Here is a 26,859-nt window from a genome sequence, read left to right on the forward strand (position 1 = left end):
TAGCCCCGTTTTGCGGACAAGCATAAGCATTGTTACAATGGATCCGCAAAAAAAAAAACGGATACCATACAGAACATCATCTTTTATTTTTTTTTGCAGATCCGTAATTTGCGGACCACAAAACACATACGGTCGTGTGAATGTAGCCTTACAAAACTGACTTTGTGTTTTTTTAGTTTTCTTTAGGCTACATGCACACGACCGTATGTGTTTTGCGGTCCGCAAAAAAAAGGATGACGTATCAGTTTTTTTTGCGGATCCGTTTTTTTAGCGGATCCATTGTAATAATGCCTATCCTTGTCCGCAAACTAGAAAAAAATAGGACATGCACTATTTTTTTTTGCGGAGCAACGGAACGGACATACTGATGCGGACAGCACACGGTGTGCTGTCTGCGTTTTTTGCGGACCCATTGAAATGAATGGGTCCGCATACTAGCCGCAAAAAAACCGGATCGGACACGGAAACAAAATACAGTCGTAAGCATGAGGCCTTAGTCAGAGATTTCCTAGAACAAAGTAGTTTCCAGGGTTCTCTAAATATACCCATACCTCCCAACCGTCGCGGATCCGGCGGGACAGTCATTGCAGTGGCTGTCCCGGTACGGGGGAGGTATGTTTCACTTTCTGGCAGCTGTCTCTGCGTCCATATAGGGTTGCCACCTTCCCCAACTAAAAATATCGGCCAAGTTAAGCCACACCCAAAGGGGGTGGGGTTGTGGGGGCGTGGCTTAACAAAGGGTGTTAAGTCGCTATTATACTGTGGCTCCCAATAATATTAATGCCCCCATTAGTGCAGCCCAGAAAATATTAATGCCCCCAGTAATAGTAATGCCCCCATTAGTGTCCCCCAGAATTAATACTGTCCACATTAGTGCCCCCAGTAATAGTAATGTCCCCATTAGCGCCCCCAGAATTAATACTGTCCACATTAGTGCCCCCAGTAATAGTAATGCCCCCATTAGTGAACCCCAGAATTAATTCCCCCGATTAGTACCCCTCCAGTAAGAAAAAAAAAGCACTCACCTCCTCTATTTGCTCGCGCCACTGTGAACGCTCAGGACAGGACCTGCGCTCCAGCGTGATGACGTCTTGAAGGTCCCGTCCTCCAGTTAGCAGCGCGAGCCAATGGAGGAGGTGAGTGATTATTTGTTTTTTTTAATTAACAAGGGGGGGGGGGGGGAGGTAGGGGGCAGTTAAGGCTGTACTAATGAGCACTCCACAATGGAAGCACAAGAAAATACTGACCATTAACAGAAAAAAATTACCGGCAGGGTGCCAACCTTATTTCCATAGGAAGCAGAGACAGTTGCCATAATGAAGCAGAGAGCCGTCATCGGCTCCCTGCTTCATCATTCCTTCCCCACCTGCTGGCTCTCCACACCTCTGGTCTGTTCGGGGGCGGAACAGACTAGAGCAGCCGATGTCCTACTGCTGCTAGGAAGAAGGTAAGTATGTGGTGTTTATTTTTTTTACATTCTGTGAGGGGCACAATGTGGGCATATTACTGGGGGCACATTGTGCGCATATTACTTGGTGGCACAATGATGGCATATTACTGGGTGGCACAACATGGGCATATAACTGGGTTGCACAATGTGGGCATATTACTGGGTGGCACAATGTGGGCATATTACTGGGTGGCACAATGTGGGCATATTACTGGGGGCACAGCTGGGCATAATTCTGTGAAGAATGCACACTGTGGGCATAAATACTGTGCGGTGGCATGAAGGGGGAATAATTACTATGTGGGGCATTAAGGGGACTGCGTGGGATTAGGTGTATAGTTATGTTTTAGGGCGGAGTTAGAGGCATGGCCTAGTGCGGAAAAAATGTTGTGCTCCACACAATGTGTCCCTCTTTCTTTGTTTACAAAGTTGGGATATATGTATACCCCCTTAACCTCCTAATAGTCCGTTAAAATTGGAAAAACCCTCCCAAAAATGTCACTTTTTTTTATTGTAGATTTTTTATGTGTGTCTGCAGTGAATCTTGTTGGTGCCGTACAACTCAGGGGACACTATTGCATTTTTAACCCCTTGGTGACATCATTAATTTTAGCCTGAAGAACCAATAATATTTTCCCCCTTTGTGTTTCAGCAGTCATAACTTTTAAATTTTTTTTTTCTTTTTGCAGGATTAATTGTAGGTTTTTTAAGAACCATTTTGGGGTATATATAGTGTATTAAGTAACTTTTATTATTTAATTTTTAGGGAAAAAATTATTTTGTGTAATTTTTTTTATGGTGTCCACTGTGTGGTATAACTAACATAATGTATTGTGTGTGTCACTACACTGATGATAATGCCACATTTCTATATATATATTTACAATTTTTCTCTCCTCTTGCAGCTGTGTACTGCTCCCTCATTCTCCTCCAGACTAAACGGGAGGGGGGGGGGGGGGGTGCTGCTTTATCTGCTCATATCTATGGTTACCAGCTAGAGATATGGTATTGTTTGAAAGCTGACATTCCAAGATTTCAGACAATACCAGAATGATAGCAATATATTCAGTACAGGGTAAGATATCACTGATAGAAATCGGGATGCAGTGAATGCTGCTGAAAGTGAAAGTAAAAGCAGGTTTTAGACGCGATTACTCACAACTCGATTTCTAACAGTGATTTTTTACTAATATAACTAACAGCACTGCCCCACAGAAGGTTGCGAATGCAGTCTAAACATACCTATGTGTACTATGTATCTGTATTCCAGGAAAAGCACTTTTATTCGACTGGAGAACAGCTCCCAAGTGCCCAACGCAAACCAGACTGAAGAGGGGAGGGCTGCTTTAGTTTCTTTCTTGGGATTGGACGCAGCTAGAAATATGAACTTGACCTTGTTTGAAAGCTGGCATTCCGACCTTTCAAACTATACCAGAACCACAGCATTATATCAGAAGATATAGCTGTTCAAAATTGAGTCAGGAGTGAAAGCTGTTTTAAATTTCACCTGGCAGCCATTTTCCAGCAGAATAAAAGTGCTTTTCCTGGACATGGAATAAAGACACATAGTACACACAGGGAAGCTTGGAAAGCGTTTGCAATCTTCTATGGGGCAGTGTTGTTAGTTATATTGGTGAAAATCAGGTGACAGACTCCCTTTAAAGATCAGACTAGTTTTCATTTTTGTATTTATGTTTTTTCTCCCCACTTTCTAAGAGCCATAACTTTTAAAACTTTCTGTTCACATACCCATAGAAAAGCTTATTTTTGGCAGGACTAGTTACACTTTTTAATCACACCATTTAATTTACCGTGTCTTATACTGTAAAAGGGGGAAAAAATCTTTAAGGGGTGAAATTGAAAAAAATAAAAATAAATAAACATTTTCCCCTTTTTTGGATTTTTTTAAATCTGTTCAATGTGCATTAAAAATGAAATGACAGGTCAGTATTTTTGCATATTTTGACACCCAGCTATGTGAGCGCTCGTTTTTTGTGAGATAATCTGTAGTTTTTATTGGTAACATAATGGGCTACATACGACTTTTAATTTCTTTTATTAATTTATTTTTTAGGAGCATGGTAACCCAAAAAAATGGTTAATCTTACATTTTTGTATTTTTCCATTATGGAATTATTATTATGGAAATTTATACATATTTATACATAGTTATTAGATCTCCCCAGGAATATATGTAGAACTGGTCTCCAGGAGAGTTTATTCTACATAAACCTGTAAGGGACTAGGTTTGTCTAACAGTGCGTGGGTAGAGTTGTGCAAACTCTTCTATGCTTGTATTATTACACTCCAGAAATACATCCAGGCCCCTCTTGAACTCTTTTAGTGAACTCACCATCACCACCTCCTCAGGCAGAGAGTTCCATAGTCTCACTGCTCTTACCGTAAAGAATCCTCTTCTATGTTTGTGTACAAACCTTCTTTCCTCCAGACGCAGAGGATGTCCCCTCGTCACAGTTACAGTCCTGGGGATAAATAGATGATGGGAGAGATCTCTGTACTGACCCGATATATTCAATCACTCGTGTCGGAATCCATTATAGTCAACGGGCTCCAGCGGTGAACGGCGGAATCTGGCTAGATAGTAGCCTTAATTTGTTATAATTCTTCCTGCTAGAAGAGGAACCATTAGACCAGCAGTAACCTGTACCTGTAATGGTATGTATGAAAGTACTAGGCAGATGGTAAAAGCCCTTTAGTAATAACCAAAACTTCCAGAAATTACAGACAAAGCCTCAGCCCCTGAATATCATAATAATCTGTATTGTGAGAGCAATATTGGACACTATGAAAGGAATCTGACAATTATGGTGATAAGTGATTCCTAGTTTATCCTCCATAACTTGACATTTCACAATCGATGAGTGTATGCATCATGTAAAATTATTTAAACTCTGCATATTACTCATTTTCTTAGGAATTTTGGTTCTCAATTATGGATTCATGGAGTGCCAGTGAGAGATCAGTTACACCAGAATGTGCATCAATGGTGAGTAAGCGATGAGGAGACATGACTCTTCATAATCCCACTTTCATGTCAGTGTTTGATCAGTTGTTTCCATCAGTAAGGCTCCATTCACACGTCCGTAATAATGGGTCTGCATCCGTTCCGCAAATTGCGGAACGGGTGCGGACCCATTCATTCTCTATGGGGACGGAGTGGATGCGAAGAGCACACTATGTTCTCCGCATCCGCATTTCCAGAGCGCGCCGCCGATCTTCCGGTCCACGGCTCCGGAAAAAAATAGAACATGTCCTATTCTTGTCCGCGGACAAGAATAGGCAATTCTATGGGGGTGCCGGCCGTGTATATTGCGGATCCACAATGCACTACGGACGTGTGAATGGACCCTTATTGTGAGCCAAAACTAGGTGTGGGTTAAAAACACAGAAAAGGAGGAAATCTTTCCCTTATACCTTATCTCTGTGTAAGCTCCACTCCTGGTTTTAGCTAACAGTCACCGAGGGAAATGTGAAAGCAGCCTAAAGGTCTATTTAAAAGGGACCACACAGCAGGCGATTGTTGGGAAGGAAGCGTTCTACCAGACAAGCGCCTGCTCATCAGTGAAGGAGACCACTACATTTACATATACTGACTAGTTGTTACCCGGCAGCAGATGCTGTTTACATGGCACGATCTACTACCGGCAAATGATCATTTTTGTGACCACATGAATGATCTATTACCTGATGAATGAGCGTTTCGCTCGTTCATCAGGTAATCAGTGGCACAATTTACTCCACCAGATAACTGCTAACAAGCGTTTCTGTAAACGCTCTTTAACGATTATCTGCAGGTTTATGGGCCTGTGTAAAGGGCCCTTAACTTTTCAGTTAGATGCTTCAAGTTATATATCTTTTTTAGAAAATGTTTTCTTCACTCTGAGAGTATACAGGTTTGTACATCCCTCTGACGATGTCCCGCTTTAGAGCATATAGATGTTATAGAGTGGTGTTCACAATTTAGATGATGAAAAGAGCCAATACAAAGTTCAGTACTGCCTCTGGAGGATCCTGTGGATAGGTAATCTGATTAGTGGGGATCCAACACCCGGGACCCCCGCCGATCAGCTGTTTGAGAAGGCATCGGCGCTCATGTGAGCTCTGCGGCCTTCTCCCAGCTCACAGTGCCGTACATTGTATAGCGGGCTGTACTTGGTATCACAGCTCAGTCCTATTCACTTCTATGGGGCTGAGCTGCGCCTAAGCCATGTGATCAATGAACGTAATGTCACTTGGCCTAGGGAAAGCTGCGAGATTGTTCAGGCCCCTCAGAGCGCCTAGCTTGGGGGCAGTGGTGGATTATAATTGGGGCGTTTGGGTCTGTAGCCCCGGGCCCAGCATCGCTGGGGGGCCCAACGCCGACCCAAACGCCTACAAACTACGGCGGGGCACGGGAGCGCATAGTTCCCTGCCTCCCGATCACCGCTATAGGCTTCAGGCCTATTAGGCCTGAAGCCTATGCAGTAAGTAAAATCCCGGCGCAGGCAGGCGCGATGATGTCATGCACCATCTACACCATCTGCACCATCTATGAGTGAGCGCCGACTGGGACACAGGTAAGTATTAGTTTTTATTTATTTGTTTTGTGTGCCAACTTTGGGGGACATTACTGGGGGGCACAGGAGAATATTACTAAAGGGACAGTGGGCGGCAAACTACTACATGGGGAGCAAACTACTACGTAGGGGCAAATTACTAGTGGGGGGAAATTAATACTGTGGGGACAGTGTGGGGGACAATTAATACTGTGGGGGCAGTGTGGAGAAATTAATACTGTGGGGGAAGTGTGGCAAAATTAATACTGTGGGGGGCAGTGTGGGGGCAAATTACTTAATGAAGGGCAGTGTGGGGGCAAATCACTTAATGGTTGGCAGTGTGTGGGGCAAATTACTTTGGGGGCAAACTACTACATGGGGAACAGTGTGGGGGGAATTACTACATGGGAGGCAGAGTGGGGAAATTACTACATGGGAGGCAGTGTGGGGGAAATTACTATATGGGGCAGTGTGGGGGAAATTACTATATGGGGCAGTGTGGGGGAAATTACTATATGGGGCAGTGTGGGGGAAATTACTATATGGGACAGTGTGGGGGGAATTACTATATGGGGCAGTGTGGGGGAAATTACTATATGGGGGCAATGTGGGGGAAATTACCATACGGGGGCAATGTGGGGGAAATTACCATATGGGGTCAGTGTGGGGGAAATTACCATATGGGGTCAGTGTGGGGGAAATTACTATATGGGGCAGTGTTGGGGAAATTACTATATGTGGGCAGTGTGGGGGAAATTACCATATGGGGGCAATGTGGGGGAAATTACCATATGGGGTCAGTGTGGGGGAAATTACCATATGGGGTCAGTGTGGGGGAAATTACCATATGGGGTCAGTGTGGGGGAAATTACTATATGGGGCAGTGTGGGGGAAATTACTATATGGGGGCAATGTGGGGGAAATTACCATATGGGGGCAATGTGGGGGAAATTACCATATGGGGGCAATGTGGGGGAAATTACCATATGGGGTCAGTGTGGGGGAAATTACCATATGGGGTCAGTGTGGGGGAAATTACTATATGGGGCAGTGTGGGGGAAATTACTATATGTGGGCAGTGTGGGGGAAATTACCATAGGGGCAGTGTGGGGGAAATTACCATATGGGGGCAGTGTGGGAGAAATTACTATATGGTGGCAGTGTGGGAGAAATTACTATATGGGGCAGTGTAGGGGAAATTACTATATGGGGCAGTGTGGGGGAAATTACTATATGGGGCAGTGTGGGGGAAATTACTATATGGGGCAGTGTGGAGGAAATTACTATATGGAGCAGTGTGGGCTAAATTACTATATGGGGCAGTGTGGGGGAAATTAATATAGGGGCAGTGTGGGGGAAATGACTATATGGGGCAGTGTGGGGGAAATTACTATATGGAGCAGTGTGGGGGAAATTACTATATAGAGCAGTGTGGGGGAAATTACTATATAGAGCAGTGTGGGGGAAATTACTATATGGGGCAGTGTGGGGGAAATTACTATATGGGGCAGTGTGAGGGAAATTACTATATGGGGCAGTGTGGGGGAAATTACTATGTAGGGCAGTGTGGGGGGAAATTACTATATGGGGCAGTGTGGTGGAAATTACTATATGGAGCAGTGTGGGGGAAATTACTATATGGGGCAGTGTGGGGGAAATTACTATATGGAGCAGTGTGGGGGAAATTACTATATGGAGCAGTGTGGGGGAAATTACTATATGGGGGTAGTGTGGGGGAAATAACTATATGGGGGTAGTGTGGGGGAAATTACTATATGGGGGTAGTGTGGGGGAAATAACTATATGGGGGTAGTGTGGGGGAAATAACTATATGGGGGTAGTGTGGGGGTGTTTCTATTAGGGGCATTATTTTTGGGGACACTATACAGGCATTATTACCTGGAGCACAATATAGGGTGTTATTATTACTGGGGGAACTCTGGGGGACTTTATAACTGCTGTAGACACTACAGGGATCTTTGGGGTAATTTATAAAACTGATGTAAAGTAGAACTGGCTTAGTTGCCCATAGCTACCAATCAGATTCCACCTTTCATGTTTGACAGCTCCTTTGGAAAATGAAAAGTGGAATCTGATTGGTTGCTATGGGCACCTAAGCCAGTTATACTTTGCACCAGTTTGAAAAATTACCCCAATTATGAGAACTCTAACGTGTCTGTGTAACAAACTCTGTAGAGACGAGATGCGGCTGAAAGAAATAGTCATGGCGGTCTGGGTTAAACGGAGGAGAAGAGGAAAGAGAAGATCTACATGACAGGAGATGTCACTGGATGTAACAGGTATGTGGTGCTGTATTCCCCTATATGTAGAGCTGGCTCACTACTGTGACCTGTGTCTCATCTTCACCTCCAAGTCTTTTGTTATCATAATCATATGTATTTTAAATTTGGCAACTAAAATTTTTATTTGTCACCTGCAGTCCTATGTAACAGCCCGGATAACAGTGATAGCTTTCTGTGTACAGATAATGTAGTAGATGTTCCAGGCAGTCCTATGTAACACCCCACATAACACAATAGTTCACTGTTATGTGGGGTGTTACATAGGACTGCAGGTAACATCTATGACATCTGTACTCAGAGAGTTATGAGACGGTGGGGGTCCGACTCCTGGCACCCCTACAAATCAGCTGTTTGAGGAGACCGCGGTGTCCCAGTGAGCGCAGCAGCCTCTTTGCTCCTTACCAAGCACAGTGTTGTCCATTTGATAGCACTGCGCTTGGTATTGCAGCTCAGCCCCAATCACTCAGATGGGACAGAGCTGCACCTAGATCATGTGAACGATGTCATATGGCCTAGGAAGAGACTGTGGTGCTTACGAAGCACCGCAGCCTCTTCATACAGAAAAAAAACTAAAATCGAGGGGGGACAGGGGGGTTTGGCAGAGGGTGGCCCGAGTTGGGTAGACAGCCCCGGGCCTATCATGCACTTAATCCACCCCTGCTTGGGGGACACATGGGGGCAATGACACCTTTTAATGTGTGAAAAGGGGTGTTTGTTCTCCCCCCCCCCCTGTCTGTCTTCCCTCCTTTATTTTACAGGTTTACCTCAAGTGAATTTTAGAAGATCCAGTTTGGTCCGGTTTGTGCTTGGTCTGGTGGGCTGCAGAAGAAGAGCTTCAGCAAGTCGAGCGCAGCCACTGATTGGTCGTTATCCGTTGCTGGGGGAGATTTGCAGGGTTCTGATTTGTTTTTGCCCTCACGGCGGGAAACTCCTTCCCTTTATATTCACAGGTTTGCTGCCACTCAGGGCCAGTTGAAGAAGATTTGATCGGCGCCCGCCCTCCCCTAATTTTAACCTTTCTTCATCGCATTGCTTTATATGGGCTGTATCGGTCAGCTGATGCTGAGTGGATCTTGGTTTATATTGATGGTTTAATATTGGTCTATATATTGATATGGTTTAATGGTTTTAATTATTTAATTGATTCATTTGATTTATTTAATGTTATGATTCTATGGTTACTAGATATGAGCGAATTTCTTAAAAGTTAGATTCAGCTGATTCGCCGAATATCACCCAAAAATTTGCTTTGTTACTAATTACTTTGTCACGAAGCGTATTTTTTTTTGTAAGTAGCGGGTGCAATGACAGGGAGCTGCAATAGCGCCGCCCCCGTCATTGTACCCCTCAGATGCCACGTTCATACATGATCACGGCATCTGAGTGTAAAATTAACAATAAAAAAAAAATGTAATCAAACTTTGGGCTCATGCACACGACAGTATTTTGCGTTCAGTATACTGGCCGTTTTTGTAGTTCAGTATGCGGTACATATACTGAACCATTCATTTCAATGGTTCAGCAAAAAAAAATGAAGTGTCTCCGTGTGCATTCTGTTTCAGTATTTCCGTATTTCCGTACCGTGAAAAGATAGAACATGTCCTATTCTTGTCCGCAAATCACGGTGCTTGGCTCCATTCAAGTCAATGGGTCCGCAAAAAAAACGGAACAAATACGGAAATGCATCCGTATGTCTTTCGTTTCCGTTCCATTTTTTTGCTGAACCATCTATTGAAAATGTTATGCCCAGCCCAATTTTATCTATGTAATTACTGTATACTGTATATGCCATACGGAAAAACGGAACGGAAAAACGGAACAAAAACGGAAACACAACGGAAACAAAAAATCAAACAACTGATCTGTGAAAAACGGACCGCAAAACACTGAAAAAGCCATACGGTCGTGTGCATGAGGCCTTACTGCCTCCATTTGCTCGCGACGGGCCGGCCGCTGCCATCTTCCTGGAGGATCTGGGCCGAAATCCTGTACGGTATGAGAATACGTCATCACGCCGACTGGCGTGGTGACGTATGATGTCATCACGCTGGCCAGTGTGATGATGTAATCTCGCGCTGCACGGGATTTCGTCCGAGATCTTCAAGCAAGATGGAGGCTGGCGTCCAGTAGCGAGCAAATGGAGGAGGTAAGTTTACATTTTTTTGTTTTTTATACTATTTCAGGTTAAAACGATTCGCTGACACAAAGCACGAGGAAATTCGGCTTCTAGGCGAATCGAATTTATCCTGAAATTCAGATCGAATTCCATTTTGTGGGATTCTATTCGCTCATCTCTAATGGTTACCCATAATAAAGCACTGCTGCCATTTTATTCTATAAAGTAGTTGTTTGTGAGTTTTATTTATTTAGTGATAAGTTTTAGGGTTAATTTGGTGTCATTTGCCTCCATGCAGCAGCACTACTGCGAGCGCTGATGCCTTCTCAAACAGCTGATCTGTAGGGGTCCTGGGTGTCAAACCCCTTAAATATTATTAGTACACACCGCTTCAGCGTCTATGTACAGTATATATTTCATTTTGTCTGCTCTTTGGGATTTGTTGGCTTGTCAGGTATTGTTGGTATTGGCTTCTTACAAAAGTGTAGTTCTTCCTTGGTGAAACTTCGAAGACACGTACCTGTACCTTCACTGAAGCCTAAGGCTCAGTTCACACCTGAGCGTTCTGAAAGGAGCGCTCTGTATGCGCGATTGTACGGGCGTTTACAAGCGCGCATACAGAGACAAGTGTGCACACAGTGTCGCGCGTTCCCGAAAGTCTATGTACGGGAACGCGCGACAAGTGCCCAAAAAAACGCTCCTGTACTTGTGTGAGCGTCGGGCGTTTTACAGCGCGATCGTACGCGCTGTAAAACGCCCAGGTGAGAACCATTCCCATAGGGAAGCATTGGTTTCTCCTTGTTGAGCGTTTTACAGCGCGTGGGAACGCGCTGTAAAACGCTCAGGTGTGAACTGAGCCTTAATGTTTCTTTAATTTTGGACTTCAATATGTGCTTAATCAGAAGTGCCTCTGATCTGATTCTGAGTACGGTACTTTTTTGCCTTTGCTAATCATTCATTCATGTACCTACTGTATATACCATACTTACATTCATATGTATTGTATTGACATGTGGTTTATATTTATATTTTTTTTGGCAGATTATCAGAAGACAACAGAAATTATTTGATCTTAAAAGTACATATATCTGTTTTATTGGTTCTCTCACATTCTTGCCAGGTAAGTGGTTTTCAGTATGGGTATCCAGTCCAATGTCCATGTGATTTATTTTGCAGACTAAAGAAGAAAAGTACAAAAAAAAGACCCAAACAACCTGCTAATCAAATTTTACATTTAAGATAAACATACCTTAAAGTGTACGTCCACCTAGGTGTATCATTTACGTACTGTGTGATACATTACAATACATTCCTTATCTTGCATTGATTTGGAGTTTAATCTTGTTGTCATACACCTTTACACAGCCCTATAAAAATACATTATGTCCTCATAGATGGAGAAGAGGATCTCTCATTCCTCTTGTCCTCCTCGGCCAGTCATCAGGAACCCCCTGGAAGGCTCCCCAACATTCTAAGGATAGCCCCCAATTAAAGGAGTTAGCCATTTGTCTCATATTGATGACCTATCCTCAAAATAGGTGATCAATATCAGATCGGTGGGGATTCGACTCCCGGCACCGCTGCTGATTAGCCACTTGAAGAGACCGCAGCACTCGTGCAAGTGCTATGTTCTCTTCACTGTTTACCTGCTCGCTGTTGACACTGCAGTGCTGAGCAGTATAATTACAACTCCGCCTTCCCATTCCCTTGAAGGGGACGATGTGTAAATGCAACTGCTCCGCCCCATTCAAGTGACTGGGATGGAGAAGATGTAATTACACTGCTCTGCCACTGCAGTGTCAACAGCAAGCAGGTAAACAGTGAAGAAAATACAACGATCTGATATTGATTACCTATCCTGAGGATAGATCATTAATATGGGAAAACCAGTGATTCAATGTGGACCCCGCCCCCTAATGATTTTCAGGCTCAAATTTATGATTCTGTGGGCAAAATTTCCAGCAAGTAGTTGGCACTCCACTAATTCCATGGTGCATGAGAAAAATAACAGCAATATAGAAAAAGGGTCCTAGCACTCTCAACTTGTAAACTTTATTCAAGTGTTGTATCACATACAATTTTTTGTAAGATGTGTTTTGGCCTGCCTCAACCTTTATACCTGTATATACACATAAGGCACTAGTATCACATATATAAGTATAAACAAACACGTTTTTCCAGCTCACCATATCTTTTCCCATGCACGGAACAGACCGGACTAGTCCTCACTTGAAACATGAAGAAAGAGAAGTTCCAGCATTCAGGATAAAACCTAGATGTTTTCTTTATTCATAGTGGTCACAATTCACATACATGGACAGCTTCTCCCTCCACCGTTAGGTTGACATGTTTCGGACTTATTAGTCCTTACTCGTCCTTACTTAGTCCTTATTAATGTACATAATAGAAGTACGGTAGGACTTTGCACTTATGCATTTGAGAAAGTAACATTACCACCCAGAGGTGGCAACATCAAACAGAAGGTTTTACTACGTGAAGCCTTCTGGATTCTGAGACTAAACACCCGTTATCCTATAGGGTTAAATTAAAAAAAGGAATTAATGTATTTATATTAATGAGTAACTTTTAGGAAGGTTAGATTAGCCCGCAAAAGGTGTTTTTTTTTTGTTTACGGGACGTTTTTTGCGTCCCGTATACGGTCCGTATACAGAACCATTCACTTCAATGGTTCCGCAAAAAAAACTGAATGTACTACGTATGCATTTTGTTTCCGTATTTCCTTTGAAAGATAGAGCATGTCCTATTATTGCCCGCAAATCACATTCCGTGGCTCCATTCAAGTCAATGGGTTCACAAAAAAAATGGGACACATACGGAAATGCATCCGTATGTCTTCCGTATGCTTTCCGTTTACCATCTATTGAAAATGTTATGCCCAGCCCAATTTTTTCTATGTAATTACTGTATACTGTATATGCCATATGGAAAAACGGAACGGAAAAACGGAACAGAAACGGAAACACAACGGAAACAAAAAACGGGACAATGGATCCTTGAAAAACAGACTGCAAAACACTGAAAAAGCCATACGGTCGTGTGAAAGAGGCCTTATTCTGCAGGTCTGTAAACAGGTCTGTACTAAGTGTACTTTCACACTAGTGTTAAAGTTTTCCGGTATTGAGTTCCGTCCTAGGGGCTTAATATCGGAAAAAAAAGATCAGTTTTGTCCTAATGCATTCTGAATGGAAAGCAATCCGTTCGGTATGCATCAGGATGTCTTCAGTTCAGTCACTTTTATGTTTTTTTTTGGACGGAGAAATTACCGCAGCATGCTGCGGTATTTTCTCCGGTCAAAATTCCAGAACACTTGCCTGAATGCCGGATTCGGCATTAATTTCCATTGAAATATATTAATGCCGGATCCAGTATCAAGTGTTCCGGTAAAACAGATCCGGTTTTCAGGTCTGCGCATGCACAGACCTTTAAAAATGTGAAAAATGATAAATACTGTATACGTTTTTCCGGATGACACCGGAAAAAACTGATCCAGTATTGCAATGCATTTGTCAGACTGATCAGGATCCTGATCTGTCTGCAAATGACATGCGTTTTCATACAGTTTTCCTGATCAGGCAGGCAGTTCAGGCAACTTAACTGCCTGCCGGAATCAAACAACGCAAGTGTGAAAGTACCCTTATACAGCAATAGCACATTTCTTTCGTTTTTCTTGTACTTTAATTTGTCTTTCGTCTACTTCCCCAGTTCATCACGTTTTGTTTGATATCCATGTTCCTTTTCATTATTCCTCCTTAGCTGGACCATTTTCAATTGGCCACATAGTGTGAAGAGACATTATGCACTGTCAGTGCCCACCAATATTTCATCCTCATGGTCATACTCTGTTCTTACCACACATCACTGGTTTAGGCCTCTTTCACACGACCGTATGGCTTTTTCAGTGTTTTGCGGTCCGTTTTAAACGGATCCGTTGTTCCGTTTTTTGTTTCCGTTGTGTTTCCGTTTCCGTTGCGTTTTTCCGTTCCGTTTTTCCGTATGGCATATACAGTATTTTCATAGAAAAAATTGGGCTGGGCATAACATTTTCAATAGATGGTTCCGCAAAAAACGGAACGGATACGGAAGACATACGGATGCATTTCCTGACGCATTCCGTTTTTTTTGCGGACCCATAGACTTTAATGGAGCCACGGAACGTGATTTGCGGCCAAATATAGGACATGTTCTATCTTTCAACGGAACGGAAAAACGGAAATACAGAAACGGAATGCATACGGAGTACATTCCGTTTTTTTTGCAGAACCATTGAAATGAATGGTTCCGTATACGGACCGTATACGGAACGCAAAAAACGGAAAAAAAAAACGGTCGTGTGAAAGAGGCCTTACTCTGTCATATTCTCTGTTGTCTCTTATGAAAAATGTTTAAAATGTTCAATAGAGATGTTTGCAAAAAAAAAATCTTTGAAAAAAATCTTTATTACTTTGCATCGCCATATTCTGACCACCATACCTTTTTTATATTCATGTCTACAGAGCTGTGTGAGGGCTTATTTTTTGCAGGGCCATTTGTGTTTTTCATTGATACCATCCTGGGGCGTGTAAGACTTTTTTGTCACTAATACATTTCAAGATGTCAGTGCCATGACCCCTTTTCTATAATACCGTAGATTTTCTTGAAAATGTGAACAATTTCTGTAAAAGTTATAAGCCTTCCAACGTCCTAAAAAATAAATTGATGTTTACAAAATGATTACAACATACAGTAGACATAAATGTTAGTTCTACCAAAATTTACCACTAACATAAAGTACAATGTGTCATGAAAACACCATCCCAGAATCATTTGGATAAGTAGATGCATTATTATTACATGAAATGTCAGATATGAAAAATGGGATTGTGGCAGAAAGACCAAAACTGGCTGCAGCGGGAAGGGGTTAAACAACATATGCTACACGGAATATGTTTTTATTTTAAAATCATAGTCAACTACACCCTTCAATTGTGCAACAGACAAATGTCAAAAGTTGTATAAACTGAGTTTTTAAATTATTAGCGAAAGCTCTGTGCAGTTTTTTTTTGACAACGGGTAAGGCTATTAGATTTCAGGCCTGAAGGACTCTGTACAAAATGCAATGTATATACAATATTAAGCCTCATTCACAGTCAGTGTTTGGTCAGTGATTTCCATCAGTGATTGTGAGCCAAAACCAGGATTGGAGCCTTCACAGACATAAGGTATAAGGGAAAGATCTGCCCCTGTTCTGGGTTTAGGCTACTTTCACACTAGCGGCACGGACCTCCGGCAGACTGTTCCGTCGGGTGAACAGCCTGTCAGATCCGTCCTGCCGCTAGGGACCTTGTGCATCCGGACTGTGGCTCCGTCCCCATTGACTATAATGGAGGCAGTGTGGAGTTCCGGCAAGGCACGGCAGCGCACGGCGAGAGGCTGCCGGAATAAATGTCGGACATGTCGTAGTTGTATTCCGGCAGCCTCTCTCCGTGCGCTGCCGTGCCTCGCCAGAACTCCGCCCCCGCCCCCATTATAGTCAATGGGGACGGAGCGGCAGTCCAGAGGCACATGGTCACTAGCGGCAGGATGGTCCGACAGGCTGTTCACCCGACGAAACAGCCTGCCGGAGGTCCGTGCCGCTAGTGTGAAAGTAGCCTTAGAGCCGCACCTGGTTTTGCCTCAAAATCACTGATGGAAATCACTGACCAAACACTGACGTATGAATGAGGCTTTAGGGTACATTATTGGTGCACCAAGGTGCATTTAGGCCACACTCTATTTCCTCATTTCTAGAGAAGCCACACACCCTTGTCAGATGAGGCGTAAAATGCTTACAAAAGAGTGTAAAATCTGCCCATCTGTGTTTTATATGTCCAGCACCCACCCTGGAAGATGATGGTGCTATAAAATAATATCATTATGTTTAGTAATATAATAATAATAATTGTTTTTCTCAAATAGAAGTGTTGTAAACATGTTTTCTCCTGCCAGTGTGCCACTTTGCATCCTTAGAAGTTACAGGACAGCTGCATAAAGATGTTCTCCTGCCATGTACAGTCACCTACAAGGAGCAGTTTGATTACAGTCACATTGTAATTCACTGGCAGCGATCAGAAAATGATGATGTGGTCCATAGTTTCTATGATGGCTCGAGCCATCTTGCTTATCAAGCCGATTCCTATCAAGGTAGAACCGAGATGTTTTATGACTTATTGCCTTCGGGTAATTTGTCGTTGCTTTTGAAGAACCTGCTCATGTCAGATGCTGGATCTTACGCTTGTCACAACATACTAAAGTCTTCAGGATTCACCATGCAATATGTGATCCTTAGAGTTGAAGGTAATCTTTAATTACACATAATGAAATAACAAATACATATAAAGTAATACATAATAACGTAGTAGTACATAACCTCTCACCATGCTCATTATACACCCATAATGACCTATTATAATACAAATACGGCTCACTTATTAAAGGGAAAGTATCGCCTATATTTATTTGCTAGTAAATACCAGATGCTGAAACATATTCTTTTTTTCTAATCCATTTTCAGTTTCCAATTGTAGATTGCTTTTTGTGGCTGCTGTGAATTAACAGATTCATCTTTGACTGGCAATGTTTCTTTGAAAATACCCTACTATAAAATATTTCATGACAATGTTTTTAACTATTTCACTTTAAGAGAGAAGTGATGACCAGATTGAAGAATATAAGTTTCTATCCGAACCAACAATTGCTATTTGTCTCATCAGTGTGGCTTTCATTTTGGGCTTTGGTCTCCTGCTATTTTTTAAACTGAGAAAAACAAGAAATGAAAAAGATGAAGGTGAACAGAATACTTTACATCTTATACAATGGAAAAATAAAAAGCTGATTTTTTTTAGTTATTGAGTTTCATTAAAGGGAATCTGTCAGCTCTAAAATACTCCCCAAACTAGAGTTAGCGGTGTAAAGTGTAAGTGGAGCAGAGTCTGGTTATGTCATTTTTATCTTCATACTCTGTGCTCCCACAAACCAGCAGACTCTGAGTACTCTCCATTATGTGCGTGAGCTCAGGAGTCCTCTCCCTTATGTGCCTGAGCTCAGGAGTCCTCTCCATTATATGCCTGAGCTAAGGGGTCCTCTCCATTATGTGCCTGTGCTCAGGGGTCCTCTCCATTATGTGCCTGAGCTCAGGGGTCCTCTCCATTATGTGCCTGAGCTCAGGAGTCCTCTCCATTATGTGTGTGAGCTCAGGAGTCCTCTCCATTATGTGTGGTGTGAGCTCAGGAGTCCTCTCCCTTATGTGCCTGAGCTCAGGAGTCCTCTCCATTATGTGTGTGAGCTCAGGAGTCCTCTCCATTATGTACCTGAGCTCAGGAGTCCTCTCCCTTATGTGCCTGAGCTCAGGAGTCCTCTCCCTTATGTGCCTGAGCTCAGGAGTCCTCTCCCTTATGTGCCTGAGCTCAGGAGTCCTCTCCATTATGTGTGTGAGCTCAGGAGTCCTCTCCATTATGTGTGTGAGCTCAGGAGTCCTCTCCCTTATGTGCCTGAGCTCAGGAGTCCTCTCCATTATGCGTGTGAGCTCAATAGTCCTCTCCATTATGTGTGTGAGCTCAGGAGTCCTCTCCATTATGTACCTGAGCTCAGGAGTCCTCTGCCTTATGTGCCTGAGCTCAGGAGTCCTCTCCATTATGTGTGTGAGCTCAGGAGTCCTTTCTATTATGTGTGTGAGCTCAGGAGTCCTCTCCATGATGTGCCTGAGCTCAGGAGTCCTCTCCCTTATGTGCCTGAGCTCAGAAGTCCTCTCCATTATGTGTGTGAGCTCAGGAGTCCTCTCCATTATGTGCCTGAGCTCAGGAGTCCTCTCAATGCATTTTACTGCTGATTTGTGGGGAGCACAGCGTCAGAATGGAAGTGAGTATGTAGATAAAAATTACATAATCAGCATCACTTACACTATGAAGCACTCACTAGTTTTATTTTGGGCTGAAAATGCAAAACTGGCATAAGGTTATTGATAATGACAATAAATGTAATTATTCATTGTGCAATCAGGGGCACACCATTCAGTGACAATATACTGATGAGGGGGATTTGGAAAATCAGGAATTCAGATTGTCTTACAGAGTAGCTATAGTAGCTGTAGGTAGCATCAGAGGGACAGGTTTCAGTCATTTTTATTGTAGAATTGTGTATAGTCATTAAACTAGAATTCATAGGGCCCCATAGCAAAATGAAATTGTCCTCCACCACTTTATCTTAGGAAACTGATATGGCAGCACAGATAGCAATAATAAGAGGTTTGGTAATAGCTTTAGTAAGGCTTTTGATACCGTCCCACATAGAAGGCTTATCAATAAATTGCAGTCTTTGGGCTTGGACTCCCATATTGTTGAATGGATTAGGCAGTGGCTGAGGGACAGACAACAGAGGGTTGTAGTCAATGGAGTATATTCAGACCATGGTCTTGTTACCAGTGGGGTACCTCGGGGATCTGTTCTGGGACCCATATTGTTTAATATCTTTATCAGCGAAATTGCAGAAGGCATCGATGGTAAGGTGTGTCTTTTTGCTGATGACACAAAGATTTGTAACAGGGTTGATGTTCCTGGAGGGATACACCAAATGGAAATGGATTTAGGAAAACTAGAGGAATGGTCAAAAATCTGGCAACTAAAATTTTATGTTGATAAGTGCAAGATAATGCACCTGGGGCGTAAACACCCAAGAGCAGAATATAAAATCAGTGATACAGTCCTAACCTCAGTATCTGAGGAAAGGGATTTAGGGGTCATTATTTCAGAAGACTTAAAGGTAGGCAGACAATGTCATAGAGCAGCAGGAAATGCTAGCAGAATGCTTGGGTGTATAGGGAGAGGAATTACCAGTAGAAAGAGGGAGGTGCTCATGCCGCTCTACAGCGCACTAGTGAGACCTCATTTGGAGTATTGTGCGCAGTACTGGAGGCCATATCTCCAGAATGATATTGATACTTTGGAGAGAGTTCAGAGAAGAGCTACTAAACTAGTACATGGATTGCAGGACAAAACTTACCAGGAAAGATTAAAGGACCTTAACATGTATAGCTTGGAAGAAAGACGAGACAGAGGGGATATGATAGAAACTTTTAAATACATAAAGGGAATTAACAAGGTAAAAGAGGAGAGAATATTTAAAAGAAGAAAAACTGCTACAAGAGGACATAGTTTTAAATTAGAGGGGCAAAGGTTTAAAAGTAATATCAGGAAGTATTACTTTACTGAGAGAGTAGTGGATGCATGGAATAGCCTTCCTGCAGAAGTGGTAGCTGCAAATACAGTGAAGGAGTTTAAGCATGCATAGGATAGGCATAAGGCCATCCTTCATATAAGATAGGGCCAGGGACTATTCATAGTATTCAGTATATTGGGCAGACTAGATGGGCCAAATGGTTCTTATCTGCCGACACATTCTATGTTTCTATATGTGTAATTTTTTTGGTAAATAAATTCCATTAATCCATTCACAATGTCATGCTCTTCCAGAGGTTTTTGTAAGATTATTGGGCAGTTTCTCTGCCTACAAGATATTATCACAGATGCTTGGTTTACTTTTGCAGTTCTCAAAACTGAATTTGACTCAACAGAGATCACATGCCTCTTCTTCACAGCAAAAATGTTATAACATGAACAGAGTTGAGAAAAATACCTCAATCCTAACTTCTACAAACCTATGAATGCAGAATCAACCTAATCAAACTAATATAAAAAGTTGTTATTCTAAAAATCTTCATCTACTTGCATATTATAAGTTATACCAGCAAGAATCAGTCTTTATGTAGAAAACTATGATTTAAATCAAGCCTTACTGACTAGTGATTTAAATCAAATCCACCCTGATATAAATAGCACATATTCTGTAGCTCGGAACATATATTGTCATTTTACTCACAACACATATTAAATTCTTTATATTTCATACACACTTTTTATTTTCTGCACTTATATAGCGCTGCTATATTCCGCAGCTCTTTACAGACATTATCATCACACTGTCCCCAATGGGGCTCACTATCTAAGTTCCCTATCGGTATGTCTTTGGAGTGAGGGAGGAAATCGGATGAAATCCACACAAACAAGGGGAGGACATACAAACTCCATGCAGGTGTCCTTGGTCAGATTCAAAGCCAGGACCCCAGCGCTGCAAGGCACCAGTGCTAACCACTGAGCCACCGTGCTGCCCACACTAGGGTATATTAACCTATCATTATGCTTTTGGAGTGTGGGAAGAAAATGACTACCCACAGTTTACTTATAAACAATACCCCCTGCTGCTTGTAAATGGTAATGATAATGGGAAGTATACTGTACGTTGGGTAATGGATGCTAAAGGCTGTATTACACTGGCAGATTTTCTGCCAGATAATCACTAACAAGCGTTCATAGTAGCGCTCGTTAGTGATGATCTGGCAGTGTAATACTGTCGCCGATTAACCGATGAATGAGCAAACGCTCGTTCATCAAGCAATTCCAAATCTTTTGACAGGTTTAAAAATTACGTTTGCAGGGGGCAGATTGTAGTGTCTAATCACGATCTGCCGGCAAACAATTATTCAGTATAGGGAAGAGCGATGGCATAGCGATCATTCCTCCCCATACTGAGGAGGAAATCACTGCATGTAATACCAGTGGTCTCCTCCGCTAGCGAGCAGGCGATTGACGGAAAGGAACGCTTCCCTCCTGACAATCTCTGGCAGAATCGGCCTGTGTAATACAGCCTTAAGACTGGTATTGCAGTGTTGTAATTGTATACAGAATAAATCATTGTCAGTAACAGTATGTATATCTCTTTTCTTGCAGAAACTATGTCCCTCATTAACAACCCATCAGGTAACATACTGTATGCTGTAGATACTGTATTTCAGTTCAAAGGACAATAAGATTCATATAAACTGTACTGTACATAACTCATGTGACTTTTCTGTTAAAGGGGTTGTCTGATCATGACAACCCCTTTTAGGTATTAACCTTGTCCACTAACTGAGGCAACCAGCAACCAGCTATTATTAAAAGAGAAAGTTGTGGCCAGCGATACATTTATCCAGGAGGGACTATTTAAGTGAATGGCCATGCAATTAATACAGGGATTGGCCTCGGCCATCAGAGCAGGAACGGCTAATAATTAGCAGCTGCACTGGCTCATAGAGGAAGGTCCGGACTGGCATATGGAAGTGGGTTGTCTTGGTGCTACTACCTCTTTAACATAGAAAATTCCCACCACAAATATTTTTAGTATAACCCATCAATGTCATTCATTACTTAAGTATTCTACTTCTTTTTTGAGCTGTACCCTGAGATGTAATTCCAGGCCTAAAATATGGAAATTCAGCTTTTGGTTCCAGATCTTGGGCTCCCTCATACCCTTAATGGGAATGTGTCATCAGGAAATGACCTCTAATTTAAATCATGTTTTTATTTAAAGGATATTTTATTTATTTTTTTGGTGATTTTAATTTTAATTTTCTATGTCACTATATTTTAAAAATGTCCTAAAATTGCGCAGTTTTTGGCAGGGCTGTGGAGTCTGAGTCGAGGAGTCGGAGTCAGAGGCAATTTTGGGTACCTGGAGTCGGAATCGGCAAAAATTAACCGACTCCGACTAAATTTAAATTGGAATAAAAAAAAAAAGCAAGTTTAAATGTCCCAATTCACAAAAAGTTATAATTAATTACTTCTCTACTGTAAGAATAAAGGCCAATGCATGCAGTGCGTCACGTTACCGCAAAACGAACACGTTAAGTGACCATGAAGAAGCATGCTTTTCACATGCTTCACTATATGGCACGCAACGCACAGTTAAGGAGCGGCAATACTTATACTTTCCATTGTGTTGTGTTCCGCTGTTACAGGGAACGTAACGCCCATGGTTAACCTAGCCTCTCACTGATAACTGATTAAGTAAATATGTTTTTTGCAGGACTAGACACTTGTATAAGTGAAGGGAATGGATAGTCAATAGTTCAAGACTGAAGCTGTAAACTGCTGTCATTCAGCTAAGGCTATAAAAACTTGTAAACTCAGATTGTTAGCTTAAACGTTAAACATGACTATAGGATTCTACTAGGGAAATCAGGTTTTAAAATAAATGCCCCTTCCCCTGCATCCTCCCACTGCCCTATCTTCAGCAGCAGCACCATTTTTGAACTGGTAAAGTTCCTGTTCCTGATGTGTATGCCTGCTGCTACTATCCTGCCACTTGATAAAAAAATAAAATAAAACTTTGTTTTCATTGTGTTTGTCTTTTGCTTAAACTGTTCAATACAGTAGACTGTTGGCTTCCTAGCCAGTAGTTCGGTGGTAATGACATGTATGTTGCCTTTCTTTCCTTCAAGGAATGTAGAAAATAAATTTGCATATTAAATACAGAGGAGTCGGAGTCGGAAGTACAAAAAACTGAGGAGTCAGAGTCGGAGCATTTATCTACCGACTCCACAGCCCTGGTTTTTGGACTGGCCACTAAACCTAATAATATATCAAGGTTTTCTGTTCTGTACAGGTATCTTTCCAGTAGCCATCACATTATCATCACACGAAGAATTACAATGACAGATAACACAGGATCCACCATTCATAATAGACAATATCATCATTGTCTACTCCCTCCTGACCTCTGCACAGGTCACAGATCATGCCTATAAAACTCTCCCATTTCTGATGACACATTCCCTTTAAGGTTTCATTTACTAGTATGGTACAAATCTGGAGATTACCCACTTTCTTAGGGTGAATCTGAAGTTTCTCATTACAGTGCTGCTTGGTCGGCATGGCCAACTCAGGCCTCATCAGTGATGTAGAAGAGGGCAGAATGGGCAAGTCTCTGTTCAATTAAGGAAAACTTAAAGTACACGTAAGACTCTATAACTCTGGTGACATGTAAGACTCCATAACTCTGACTAAAACGTAATTTCAAGTTTACTCTATTCAGGATTTATTGATTGATGACCTCTTGCACTTCCACCAATCAGATCTTTCGGAGTAGCTCTGGCACAGGAAATAGGCATTGGAACTGCATTGCCCTCTCTACCATGTAGTGGACCGAGCTGGTTACTACAGCACTGCTCACATTCACTTCACAGTCCCAGTGGGATCCAGTCAATTATGACCCACAACGTCTGGTAGATGTTGATAAAATGCATGGATATATATGCTGAGAGTTTCTGGAGTATGGGCACAAGTTGCAACAAACCTCAGAAAACCAAATCATTTTGCCTTCTTCACAATCAGATACTTGGTCATAACATCTTTAACATATGATGGGCACCAGAAATATTAGAATATTAATTTACAAGTTCCTTTGGCTCTTGGGTGGTCTGACAACAACAACAAAGAGAACATTCATGGGTCTTTTGAAGTTAAAGGGGTTGTCTCATCATAGACAATGGGGGCATATCGCTAGGATATGCCCCCATTGTCTTATAGGTGTGGGTCCCACTGCTGGGACCTGCACCTATATAGAGAACGGAGCCCCGCAAGGTGGTGGCTGGAGGACTCCGGTCCGACCACCACCAAGCCGGCTCCCCATAGAAGTGAATGGAAGCGTAACTTGCATGCGCGGCCCCTGCTCCCATTCCTTTCTATGGGGCCGACGGAAATAGCCGAGCCAGCGCTCGGCTATTTTCCACGGCCCCATAGAAAATGAACGGAGGGCGGCTGCACATGTGCAGTTCTTTGCAGGGCTCAGTTCTTGATATAGGTGCGGATCCCAGCAGTGGGACCCGCACCTGTAAAACAATGGGGGCATATCCTAGCGATATACCCCCATTGTCCATGATGAGACAACCCCTTTAACTGATATTGGAAAGAAACAAAATGTTGGCCTACAAAAGTAGTAACCAGGGCAGACTGTTAGAGGTACTAGGAGGCACGAAGGATAGAAAGGTTTTAACTAACTGAAAGGTTTGAACTACTGTAACTGCAACAAATAAATATATCTACTAATTATGTTGATTTGCTCCAACTGGTCCTCATGTACTGACTAGTGATGAGTGGCAGGGGCAATATTCGAATTTGCAATATTTCTTGAATATTTGGGTGAATATTAGTCATAAATTATAAATTATATTCTTGATTGCAAAAATCGGCAATGTAATCCGCGCGCAATACAGGCGTGGGTCAGTGTTGCTACATTTTTCAAGCTGCTAGAAGTTTCCTGAGACTGGAGAAAAGGGTTGGCACGGCAGAACATTACAATAGCTTTATATGCAGATAGAGTGCTCCAATATATTTGTGATTGCGAAAATCGGCAATTAATGATGGGCATATTTTGGCGCAATATGTGCAATTTCGCATTTTAGCAGGTCTGACTACATATTACTGATTGGTGCATTAAGTATTGTTGTGAACTTGTGACATCACAGCACTAACAGCTACACTATATCAGGATGTAACCTACACTGACTATCTCCCACTAACTATCTGTATTATATATACACTGCCCGTCCAAAAAAAAAAAGTCGCCACCAAAAATTTTTTGTTGGACCGCCTTTAGTTTTGATTACGGCACGCATTTGCTGTGGCATTGTTTCGATAAGCTTCTGCAATGTCACAAGATTTATTTCCATCCAGTGTTGCATTAATTTTTCACCAAGATCTTGCATTGATGATGGTAGAGTCTGACTGCTGCACAAAGCCTTCTCCAGCACATCCGAAAGATTCTCAATGGGGTTAAGGTCTGGACACTATGGTGGCCAATCCATGTGTGAAAATGATGTCTCATGCTCCCTGAACCACTCTTTCACAATTAGAGCCTGATGAATCCTGGCATTGTCATCTTGAAATATGCCGTGCCATCAGGGAAGAAAAAATCCATTGATGGAATAACCTGGTCATTTAGTATGTTCAGGTAGTCAGCTGACCTCATTCTTGGAGCACATACTGTTGCTAGACCTGACCAACTGTAGCAACCCCAGATCATAACACTGCCCCCACAGGCTTGTACAGTAGGCACTAGGCATGATGGGTGCATCACTTCATCTGCCTCTCTTCTTACCCTGATGCGCCTATCACTCTGGAACAGGGTAAATCTTGATTCATCAGACCACACGACCTTCTTCCATTGCTCCAGAGTCCAATCTTTATGCTCCCTAACAAATTAAAGACTTTTTTTCTGGTTTGCCTCACGGCTATACAGCTGTTCAGTCCCAATCCCTTGAGTTCCCTTCGCATTATGCGTGTGGAAATGCTCTTACTTTCACTATTAAACATAGCCGTGAGTTCTACTGTTATTTTTCTTTGATTTCATTTCACCAAACGTTTAAGTGATCGCCAATCACGATCATTCAGGATTTTTTCCCCCGCCACATTTCTTCCTCGAATACAATGGGTCCCCACTATCCTTCCAGTTTTTAAGAATGCATTGGACAGTTCTTAACCCAATTTTAGTAGTTTCTGCAATCTCCTTAGATGTTTTCTCTGCTTGATGCATGCCAATGATTTGACCCTTCTCAAACAGACTAACGTCTTTTCCACGACCACGAGATGTGTCTTTCGACATGGTTGTTTAAGAAATGAGAAGCAACTCATTGCACCAGTTGGGGTTAAATAACTTGCCAGCTGAAAGATAATCGCCCATGCAGTAATTATCCAATAGGAGGCTCATAACTATTTGCTTGGTTAAATCCAGGTGGCGACTTTTTTTTTTGGACAGGCAGTGTATAAGCTAACTAACTATCTAATATAATTACACAGCAAAGCACAGAGCACAGCAATAACACTGTTGTCTTTCTCAGAACTGCAAAAAAACTGCAGAAAATGGCTGCTGGGGAGTTTCGTATATAGTAAGGGGTAGGCAACTTTCCTATTGGTTGCTAGGGATGTTGCTAAGCTCAGACAAAGACATTGCTGCCTTCTCATTGGTCCACAAGTAAGAAGCAGGGAGGGATCATGGGTTCAGATGAAAAAAAGAATATTCGCGAATACGAATATATAGCACTATATTCTAAATCTTCGCGAATTATCGAACTGGCGATATTCGCAATTCAAATTCGCAATTCAAATATTCGCGCCCAACACTAGTACTGACTCTCAGTTCACTGAGAAAATCTGTACAATCCATATACAGTGCCTTGCAAAAGTATTCACCCCCCCCTTGACTTTTTTTGTATTTTGGTGTCTCACAACCTGGAATTAACATGGATTGTTTGAGTATTTGCATAATTTAACCACCTCCGGACCGCCTAACGCAGGATCGCGTTCCGGAGGCGGCAGCCCTGCGCAGAGTCACGCATATACGCGTCATCTCGCGAGACGCGAGATTTCTTGTGAACGCGCGCACACAGGCGCGCACGTTCATAGGATCGGAAGGTAAGCGAGTGGATCTCCAGCCTGCCAGCGGCGATCGTTCGCTGGCAGGCTGGAGATGCGATTTTTTTAACCCCTAACAGGTATATTAGACGCTGTTTTGATAACAGCGTCTAAT

General features: G+C 42.4%; 1 protein-coding gene across 1 annotated transcript in view; it reads left to right on the forward strand.

The window, feature by feature from the left end:
• The first annotated feature begins 523 nt into the window (after positions 1-523).
• The window catches only part of LOC120985128, a 54,120-nt gene continuing 27,784 nt past the window's right edge, over positions 524-26,859 (forward strand). Inside the window, exons 1-6 of the mRNA XM_040413485.1 lie at positions 524-612; positions 4,386-4,457; positions 11,467-11,545; positions 16,411-16,758; positions 17,105-17,248; positions 21,243-21,272. Coding sequence (XP_040269419.1) covers positions 4,404-4,457; positions 11,467-11,545; positions 16,411-16,758; positions 17,105-17,248; positions 21,243-21,272 — 655 coding nt within the window. The 5' untranslated portion in view covers positions 524-612; positions 4,386-4,403. The remainder of the gene's footprint in view (positions 613-4,385; positions 4,458-11,466; positions 11,546-16,410; positions 16,759-17,104; positions 17,249-21,242; positions 21,273-26,859) is intronic.

Source organism: Bufo bufo, chromosome 1 (assembly GCF_905171765.1).
Source record: "Bufo bufo chromosome 1, aBufBuf1.1, whole genome shotgun sequence".
NCBI lineage: Eukaryota > Metazoa > Chordata > Amphibia > Anura > Bufonidae > Bufo > Bufo bufo.